This window comes from the organism of the source record quoted next (assembly GCF_019968985.1).
Source record: "MAG: Porospora cf. gigantea B chromosome Unknown PgB_NODE_55_length_52151_cov_128.237, whole genome shotgun sequence".
NCBI classification, from domain to species: domain Eukaryota; phylum Apicomplexa; class Conoidasida; order Eugregarinorida; family Porosporidae; genus Porospora; species Porospora cf. gigantea B.
This window is the reverse complement of record NW_027179109.1, coordinates 1-9329: the sequence shown is the minus strand read 5'-3', so window position 1 is coordinate 9329 and position 9329 is coordinate 1. Positions and strand designations below refer to the sequence as shown.

General features: G+C 53.9%; 6 protein-coding genes across 9 annotated transcripts; 3 read left to right on the top strand and 3 right to left on the bottom strand.

The window, feature by feature from the left end:
- Nucleotides 1-425: 425 nt before the first annotated feature.
- KVP17_004393 (uncharacterized protein) lies at nt 426-1910 on the top strand (the record flags this gene model as incomplete). The annotated part of the gene is made up of 1 exon (XM_068522538.1): nt 426-1910. One exon carries the CDS (start codon nt 426-428, stop codon nt 1908-1910), a length of 1485 nt encoding a protein of 494 aa, XP_068373205.1.
- A 295-nt stretch (nt 1911-2205) lies between these two features.
- Nucleotides 2206-2796, top strand: KVP17_004383 (uncharacterized protein; the record flags this gene model as incomplete). Its single annotated transcript, XM_068522520.1, has 1 exon — nt 2206-2796. One exon carries the CDS (start codon nt 2206-2208, stop codon nt 2794-2796), a length of 591 nt encoding a protein of 196 aa, XP_068373189.1.
- Nucleotides 2797-2821: 25 nt separating this feature from the next.
- KVP17_004386 (uncharacterized protein) lies at nt 2822-3802 on the top strand (the record flags this gene model as incomplete). 2 transcript variants are annotated; one of them, XM_068522526.1, is made up of 1 exon in its annotated part: nt 2822-3802. In XM_068522526.1, the coding sequence occupies one exon, from the start codon at nt 2822-2824 to the stop codon at nt 3800-3802; it is 981 nt and encodes a 326-aa protein (XP_068373195.1). The 2 variants fall into 2 exon arrangements, with proteins under 2 accessions (XP_068373195.1, XP_068373196.1); XM_068522527.1 differs by having other exon boundaries at nt 2864-3802.
- A 96-nt stretch (nt 3803-3898) lies between these two features.
- On the bottom strand, nt 3899-4828 carry KVP17_004372 (uncharacterized protein; the record flags this gene model as incomplete). Its single annotated transcript, XM_068522500.1, has 1 exon — nt 3899-4828. The coding sequence occupies one exon, from the start codon at nt 4826-4828 to the stop codon at nt 3899-3901; it is 930 nt and encodes a 309-aa protein (XP_068373170.1).
- A 16-nt stretch (nt 4829-4844) lies between these two features.
- KVP17_004369 (uncharacterized protein) lies at nt 4845-7973 on the bottom strand (the record flags this gene model as incomplete). 2 transcript variants are annotated; one of them, XM_068522495.1, is made up of 2 exons in its annotated part: nt 5029-5089; nt 5119-7973. In XM_068522495.1, the coding sequence occupies 2 exons, from the start codon at nt 7971-7973 to the stop codon at nt 5029-5031; spliced, it is 2916 nt and encodes a 971-aa protein (XP_068373167.1). The 2 variants fall into 2 exon arrangements, with proteins under 2 accessions (XP_068373166.1, XP_068373167.1); XM_068522494.1 differs by having other exon boundaries at nt 4845-7973.
- A 253-nt stretch (nt 7974-8226) lies between these two features.
- Nucleotides 8227-9325, bottom strand: KVP17_004375 (uncharacterized protein; the record flags this gene model as incomplete). 2 transcript variants are annotated; one of them, XM_068522508.1, is made up of 3 exons in its annotated part: nt 8227-8302; nt 8330-8581; nt 8610-9325. In XM_068522508.1, 3 exons carry the CDS (start codon nt 9323-9325, stop codon nt 8227-8229), a joined length of 1044 nt encoding a protein of 347 aa, XP_068373178.1. The 2 variants fall into 2 exon arrangements, with proteins under 2 accessions (XP_068373178.1, XP_068373179.1); XM_068522509.1 differs by lacking the exons at nt 8227-8302; nt 8330-8581 and having other exon boundaries at nt 8594-9325.
- Between the last annotated feature and the right edge of the window lie 4 nt (nt 9326-9329).

The following is a 9329-nucleotide window of genomic DNA, read 5'->3' as shown; positions in this document are numbered from 1 at the left end:
CTTCCCGGAACCTCCTGGCTCACGAATCTGGTGTAGCTTCTCAGAACTCCGAATCCAGCCCTACTGCGTCTCCGACTGATTCTGCTTCTTCCCAGAACGTCCTGGCTCCCGAATCAAGCCCTCCTACTTCTCCTTCTGTGTCTTCCCAGAACCTCCTTGCTCACCAGGTTGGCGCTCTGAGGTCTCCAACTGGTTCTGTGTCTTCCCAGACCAACCTGGTCCCGTCTAACTACCAGCCAGCTCCCATAGATGCACATGTGCAAGTCCACCGAGAGCCCAGTACCCAATTGGGACTGTCGGAGCGCCTTGCCATAGTGGAGACCGATACACCGGTCATACCCCATCCTTGCGGTGTCCAGAAAACCCAGGGGTCAACACGACAAACCCCGGCACGGAAGGATCGCCCTGCGGTCACAGGTTTGGGTATGGTCAACGCGAACACCTTCCTTGTGGACTTCGGACCCGGTATCAGTGACGTGGTATTTCCTGTCCTGCGAAATGAGGCCCTAAGATATAAGAGTCATGTTTCCTTAACCTCGACTCAGCTCTCCCGTGGGAATTCGGCAACCAACTATTTCGTCCCTGTTGTGTCAGAGACGATCAGAGACTCGCCAACCAAGATTACCCCGGCCCAGTTGGCGGATATAGCGACCACCCCATCGGAGACACCCAGTGCACCCGAGACACCAAGTGGCACGTCGAGCCTTCCAGCAGTGGAGGCGAACCTAGAATCGAAAGACTGGTCGTCCCAGTTCACTCCAACCGAAGCAATAGATGCCCCACCAACCACCATCAGAGACTCGCCCACCCCCCCATCTGAGACACACAGAGCGCCCAAGACACCAGGTGACACGTCGAGCCTTCCAGCAGTGGAGGACGCTCAGGCTGCTAAGCTGCAGGCGGAGGACTGGTCACCAGAGGAACTCCGTCGAATGCACGAGGTGGAAACGGTGACGGCTGGCGCGCGGGATCAGAATCTGAAACGTTTTTTCGAGAGTCAAGACAGCGTAGATGTCTTCGACAACCCGCCAGAACCGCAAATAATGCCCCGCATTCCACTCAAACAACCACAGGAGAAGCAGATTGAAGTGTCAAACTTCCCCTCTTTAAGTCGCAATGCTGGCAACGTTGACTTCGACACCCAGCGCAGACTCCATATTGAGCGCGACCGACAGCAGAACGTCGCGTTCCATCAGGAGTACAGTGCCGCTCTCTGGAAAAGCCAGGCCCAAGTCATGAGGCGCGAGAAGGCAGAAGAGGACCGACTCTCCCGCATGCTGCAACGGCAGCAGCAGGAGCGATCCCAGTTCGATCTGAGTGGGTTCGACTTTCCGTCGTTGGGCGAAGCGGCCTCACAACCACGGCGTGTAACCACCTGCATTTCGAAACCCGTAACACAGTTTCCCTCTCTGAAGGCGCGCCCCGTCGGAGATTGTGTCTCCGACGATGAGTTTGAGGGTTGGCTTACCCCTGTGTGTGCTACGGAACCCCCCTTGAAGGAATGGATGCAAGAGAGATGGGAAGGCGGCAACACGTCTGACGCATTGACGCTTCTATTCAACCTGGACTTCCCAATACCCTGGGTGGAGGCGCGAGAGTTGAGCTTACCTTTGCTTAAAATTCTCGCCGCTACGTGCCTCGATGCCGTTCGTGAGGCCAAAGAAAAGCAAAACGCCACCAAGTCATTCACATTCCAGAGGCGACTAGATGATGCCGGCGTGCAGAAGGCCGACCTTGTCGAGATCGCTAAATGGCTGGTAAAGACAAGAATCTCTTTGGAGAGGGCACCCAACTTCAATGAGTACGAGTGCGCAAGAGCGTTAGATGACCTCTACCAGAAGCTGTACGCCAAGAAAGGCAAGAGAGGCAACAAGAAAAGAAAGAATCTCTCGTTGTACCCCAATACATGAGTCCATCAACTGAATAAATGCAGGCACCGTGCAGGTCTCTTTGAGGGAATTACTAATTTCATGGCTGAGTCGCCTTCAGCATCCCCAGTAAGGCGATCGCAAGGTGAAAGACTAATGACTACGAAACCCAGCCTTCAACCGAATAATACGTGAGTATCAGGAAATTGAAAGCAATGCTGGTTCCCTTTCTTGGTTCGCAAGGCCAGTGGACTTTGAGCAACCTTACGAGTGGCACTTTACTATTCGCGGCCCTGAAGCGACAGCATTTGATAGGGGTATATACCACGGCCGTTTGATGCTCCCGACGACCTACCCGCGACATCCTCCTGATATCGTGTTCCTGACGCCTAACGGTCGATTCGAGGTGGGTAAGCGGATTTGCCTCTCGGCGACCACCTTCCACCCCGAGTCCTGGCAGCCCGCCTGGGGCATCTCCACACTGCTGGAGGCCCTGTCGGCATTCTTGCCCACCCCTTCGGAAGGGGCGGTAGGGTCGGTGGAGTGGCCTGACGCCGTAAGAAGACAGCACGCCGTCACATCTGGTGAGTGGATATGTCCCACCTGCCAAGTATCCAACCGCGACATTTTGCGAGAGTCGGAGGTGCTGGAGAGCCCAACGGCCAGTCCAGAAGACGTCCCTGTGGGAGTGAACCCTCGCCTAGTACCTCCTGCAACTGCTAGATTTCCTACGTCATCTTTAGAGATTCTGGAAATCGCAATCTCCTGTCTGGTGGCGAGAGTGCTAACACACGTCTCGGATGTGGTAAACACGTTCGTATACTGGCCGCGAAGCCCCATCGATGCCTGCCAAGTGCTCATTAATTTAGGCATCCTTGCTTCCACAATCAGCTTAGTCGCTGCGGTTATTGAGCATTCTACGATGTGATTGCGAAAAAATTCAAATACGGCACATGTTGTGGATTGACAAACATCAACCGACGACCTTCAGCTCCATGACGTGCCACCGCGACCTCAACCAGCGGCTGGAGTCCATCGCGCGTACACGCAGCATTCCGCACCTGCTGTTCTACGGGCCAAGCGGCGGAGGCAAAGGCACTCGCATACTGGCCTTGCTCCGAGAGCTCTACGGTCCAAAGGTTAACGCCGTCAGCGAGCAGACGTTGAAGGTAGACAGCGGCAAGGCAGAGGTGTCTGTCATCGCCAGCCTCTACCATACACAGATTTCCATCTCGGATCTGGGTACTAAAGACCGCCTCTACCTGCAAACAGCAGTCAAAAACATGGCATCGCACTGCGGGTCTTCCTTGCTTACGGGGGATAGCGCTGCTGGGACACCCACTTACAGAGTGCTTGTGATCAGAGAAGCCGAAGCATTGTCGTTCGGTGCGCAGGCGGCGCTGCGACGAACGATGGAGCGGTTTACCAAGACATGTCGGATTATTATGCACTGCGAGGAGTTGGCCAACATAATTCCGTCACTGAGAAGCCGCTGCCACTGTATCCGTGTTCCGTTGCCATCTGAAACTGAGGTTTGCCAGGTGCTGGCATCCGTCTGGCAACAGGAGCAGTGCTCCGCCACGCTGCAGTGCATGATCGCAGACATAGCGAAAGCTAGCGGACGGGACCTACGCAACGCGCTCCTCTTGTTGGAGGAAGCCGCGGTTCGGAACGTCAAAAACGTCAAGCAGATCAGAGACGTTCCATGGGAGGCTCAATGTGGATCGATAGCACAGAAGATTGCCAGCCAACCAAGCACGAAGACTCTTCTAGAAGTCCGAGAAATGCTCTATGAGATGTGGGTATCATGCATCCCAAGCCAGGACGTGCTCGTTAAGCTGATGCTGAGGTTTCTCGGCCTGTTCAAGACAGATCCTTTGATGCGACTAAATATCGTGAAGGCCGCCCAGCACTACGTGAGTCCTTGTACGTAATGCGATTCAGAGCCATTCATTACATACGGGGTCCAAGGACATTTGGCACTTGGAAGCCTTCATTGCCAACGTCGCAGTGGCTGTGAAAAACGGCCACTAGTCGCTGTCCAGGTATTTCTCCTGCACATCAGCGTACAGGGTTTCCGGGCTGAAGCCTCGAGCCGTGCCTACCCAGTTGGGATCCGACAGAAGTGCTTGACCGAAGGCGAAGCCATTGGCTGTATCGATTACCTTTAGCAGGGAGAGCATCGATTCTTTAGAGTTGATGTCTAGTAACTGAAATCCTATAATGTTATAGTCGGTCACCAGCTCGCAGACGTCCTGCAAAAACTTCCCATACTTCCGTTGTATGGGGTGTTCTCGTAGGACTCCAGGCCCCATCAATGACTCTAACTCAAACAGATGGTGCAGGTTGTCGACCTCCGCATAGAACTCGATTCTGAATGCCATGTCGTGTCTGACCTCAGCCAAGAGGTCACATTTCGTGAGGACATTGACATGCGGAAGTTCTAGCATGACTTGCCCGCTAAGCGAGGTTAACAGCGCGCTGATGTACTTGAAGGGGTCTGCTATCAGCGTAGCATCCATGAGATGGACTGACGTGGCCCGCATTTCAAATTGGTGCTTGTGGGAGCACAGTCGCTCCATAATGCGGACGATACCCCGGTCATGGCATGTGTACAATTCCACTTGACCTGGCATATCTATGATGCAGTAGCACCCGTCAGCAGTCCTCTCCGTCAGCCGCTGCTCCAACCAATCTACATTTTCCCAGAGGAACTCCATGCAAGCCAGCAAGGCGCCATTTGGTCCAAGTCCACGGGAGTCCATCATCTGTTCTACTGTAACCAGCTCTCTGATGTCGACGTCAGGTGTGTAGCCTAGAGTCTCACCATCGTTGGCGGGATCGAGATTGACAAGGATATGGGGTCGGTCAAGCGCAGAGCATATTTGGTCCATAGCGTTGCAGTAGGTGGACTTGCCTGCGCCTGGGGGACCAGTTACCAGCTGCGCAAAGAGCACCATATAAAATGGGCTAAACTCAGTCAATTTCAAGTGAGACAAAGCCACTCCGATAATCCTCTGTTAGTCGTAGGAGATTCTTGGGTGTGTTCACGAAATCGAACACACGCCAGGAAATCTGACTTCCGCGGTGATAGTGTTTTGCCTGCTTTGCGTTGGTCAAGAGGAGACTTATGTCACCAACCTCGTTTGGGACCCGATGGCTAGTTGCCGGTCGTACCATCCACATGAAATGATGAGGTAGAATAACTCCATATGTGATTCCTATGATAGATATCAACCAAATGACTGACACTATCGTAGAGCTAAGCGGACTCAGTGGGGCCTCCCAAGTGGCGCTATTCTTGAGGTCCACAACAGCTTGTTGTATTAGTGCGAGGCACGCTGCAGGTACAGCATATCGCATACACAAGGCCCAATAAACCGAAGCGCTGTCGAAACCGGAGAGGTCGTCCGGCTTGAATATTTGACCAGCAAAGAACACGGTGGGCCCCAGTACACTGGTCTTCAGTCGCATCCGCACGCTGGGCTCTCCTCCCCAGCTATGGAGACGTCCGTTGTTAGGAATTAGGCTCAGAAGGGCACAGACAGTAGGGAATAGAAACAAGTGGCAGCAGACGAGAACCAGCGCAACGGTGCTAGAGGTCCAGCAGCCTTGAGGTATCCAGCTGGAATCATTCACAACGCAACTCTCCGTGACGGAACACTCCAGACGCTCGGCCGGCAGCGCCAGCGGGACAAGCACCACCAGCAGGGCAAACAGGACCTCGATAAGGTCAGTTACCAACAATCGGACACAGCCCAGCATGGCTTCCACCACGCTTCGTTGGGCGTGATTAACAGCGGAGCACAGCGCCAGGACTACCGTAGGACCCACCAAATGACTAATGGTCCACATCACCAAACTTGGAACCGACGGGGGGGAATAACGGAGGACAACTGAGAGGATAAAACCGAAAACACCGCAGGAAAAACACAGAAGGATTCGGTAATACCGAACCGACCAGGACTTTCGCTTAAGGTCGAGGAAGGGGCAAAGCATAGCGTCCATCAGTCTCGACAATTTCCACGAACCTTGCACTGCGACAATGAGGTTGGTGGTAGGCAACCCGTCCACGTAACCCCTGGCCAGCTTCGGGTCAAATGCGAACTGGCTTCCCGCCTGAGCAGCCACGTTCCAAACGTTGTTCAGAAAAGGATGGAAGGATTGGGGCTTCAAAAGCTTCAGGGCAAACCCGCTGATTTGTGGAAGCGGGACACTGGATGAGTACACATTGAACGCCTGCTGCATCCCAAGAATGGACCAGGAGTACGTAGAAATCACCTTGAATGGTACCTCGAATAACAATGTGGCCATCGTCAGACACATCCCGAAGCTGAACGGGTGCATGGTTGACCGCGCCGTCGTGGCTCGCTGCATATGCAGGCCCGTGATCAGCCAAGAGGACGTCAAGGACAGACTGAGAACATCAGCGAAAGCCGGCATGGACAGAGGGAACAGCGCGTAGCGGCCCGGGAGCGGACATGTGAAGTCTGGTATGGCATGCGTGGGAATGAAGGTCCGCAGCTCATCCCAACTCAAGGGGATAATTGAAACATCTCTAAAGACGGCAAAGTGAGTACTCAGCCAACAGCCTGTTAGGAGTATGGAGGAGACAAACAGAATCACGAATAGCAATGAGAGGTTGACCCAGGTCATCCAAGCAGCCATGAATCTGAGAACACTCGTGCCAGCCACAACACACGTGAAGGTCCACAGCAGTATCACACCGATCAGAAAGGCAGCCTCTGATGCCCGCGAAGTCACATCCGCATCTGGGAATACCATCCCTTCGAAGGAAACGCCTTTCCCAGGGAATGCGTTGGCGGAAATTTGCCGAAAGAAGTCCAAGCGTTCTGAGGGTCGCAGCAGCCCCTCCCACTGGAGAGAGCGTACGCCGTAGGCGTTCTGTTCCCAGTTCAGGTGGTGGCGTGTGCACGACGATTCTGGCCAGTTCCAGGCGCAAACAGGCATCTCAGACTGGTAAACACATGACGTCTTCTGGCGTTGGCCACAAAGGATGTCGATGTCGATGATTGCGCGCATCCAGACGACATCTGAGTTGTCTGGCATGACGGTGGCTTCCGATAAGTCGAACGCGCCGTCAGCCTGCACGCTCGTGGCCTGCACAGGCTCTGCGGTTTTCAGAAGCGCTATGGCGATGCGCTCCACTTTGAGGTCTTGCACCGCCTCGAAAACTGCAGCCGCATCCATGTCCAGACCCGCGAAGACATTTAATGGAAGCGGCTTCTGCAACCCTTTGGAACCACGAATACCAACTGTGAACATGTCTACCGCACGTAGCACGTCGCTGGCCGCGAGGAAAAACGCCAGTACCGTCATAAGAAGCGAGAGGCTTCTTAGACGGTGTCCCAGAGTCATGTCCAAACAACGGGTGAGCCCCAATCTTGCCGGACAATGGCTATCGGGGTGACTCCAAGAACTCCACTTGTAGTGGGTAGCGGCCGACCAGTACATGAGGTGATCAGGCTCCGCATTGTCGAAGTCGTCGCTAGAGGTTTTCTCATGTTCAGTTCCGTCCATTAGACGTTGATGCAGCACCCTGACTGCTAGAGACCCGACGCCGAATGCAAGTTGCACTAATGGCATGACAACGATCATCTGAATTGGTAAGAAGAGTATCAGAAAGTTAAACGGGCCTCCCAATCGCACCACGCAGTCCGACACACCCACAACATCCAGAACCCCACCCCAAAACAGAAGAGACTCCATAAACAGCCGCAACGTACCTACCCCCGGAATGTCCCCCAGATAGCCCACGCGGCCCCGTACTGACCCCCACCAATCTGACATCCGGGGAAATTCGTTAATCGGACCTCTGGGGATGTCCAGGTGGTCCAAAGTGCGCTGAACCTTCCTCATATCGTGGCGCATATCCTCCATGGTTCCGGAGCGAGTGATGGGAAGTTCCTCTGACTTTTTGCGGGCCGAGTTGCAGGGGTGCATCAGCACACTTTCCATATTGTCATCTATGATGTTGAATGGTGGCCGAGGTAGAGATCTGGATGTCTTGTCAATTGCATCCTTGAAGAAGTTTAGGTTGTTCAACGTGGACGCTTGCTTTTGTTTCTTGACGTCTTGCGTCATAATTGAAGATTCTTTGTCAGAGATCAGTTCCGGGTCAGCAGCCTGGGTGATGATCTCAGTTGTCTGCTCTATTACATCAACCTGGCCGAAGACGCACTACGGATATCTGGTAACGGGACCCAACTTCCACCAGAAATGAGCTCCTTCACGTTTCGTCCTGATACGACCACAAGCATATCTTCAGTGACCTTGGAGCGCCTTAGTGCGAGAATAAATCTTGCCATTACATCTGACACAAATCAAATTCCTCCCTCTACCGCCCCTGCTTGAGGTGGAGGTACTTGACGTACCCCCTAGCTAAGGATAGAAGTATACGAAAAAGCTCGAATCTGATTCGAACCATCCCCGACGCTCACCTGTGCATCAGGCACATAGAGGACACAGCAGCAATAAGCACCCAAGCCCTAATAAGGACATACTCCACCGAAAGGGCCTGGTGTACAGCCGCGAGGAACAAAACTACCCTCGACGCCCACAAAAGGTCGCCTTTGTACCCCTCGAGTCTTACTATCGCTTTCTCCAGACGCACCACCGTCCGTGAGAGCTTATGCTGGCTTGCAAGGATGCGCTGCTCCAGTCGTTCGTTGAAGACAGTAGAAGCCAGGGAGCTGGATCACTGGTCACGGGCGAACCCACTTGAGAAGGCTGTTCATTGACGGAGTTACGGCCTGCGACTTTTTTTTGTTTGGAGGCGGAGGATCAATAGGGCCAGTGCATACGTCGTACGGATACCTCAACAGTAGCGCCAGAACTAGCAGCAAAGACGATCCGACTCCTCCGCGCAACGGCAACCAGAGAGCTGCTAGGATGGCTACCAAGTGACCAGGACGGCGCAAGTCAAGAATCGAGTGGACATACGGCTTGGCGCCCCCCAGAAGCCTCCCTCTCTTCAACTTGAGCAGCCGCTGAAACAAGTCTTTGAAGACCATCAGGTCGAAAGTCTCGTGAACGAGGCCCCGCGATTGTCTCGGTCTCGGTCTCGGTCTCGTCAGCAGGCAGGCTCCCAGTCCGGCGCCGCCGAATGTAAGCGAGCTCGAGTGACTCGCATAGAACTTACACGCGATGTTCAGAATGAACTGCGTGCAGACTACTGATGGCAGCTGCAACTCCTCCGATACCAGATCTCTTTCGTCCAGCCGCCTAGCCATAGGTACGTCGAACCAGCCCTCACACATCACAGAGGATGTCTGGTTCGGCAGCAGACGGGAAACGGGTACTTCCTCGCTGTGGATCAGATCACATGCGTCCGGGTCGAGATTGTGGAAGTAATCCTTGTCGTATAGGTCGATAGTCACAACAGTATCCGGGTAGTAAATTTCTAATGTAAACGCATCTTTGAAATTGGCGACCATCACA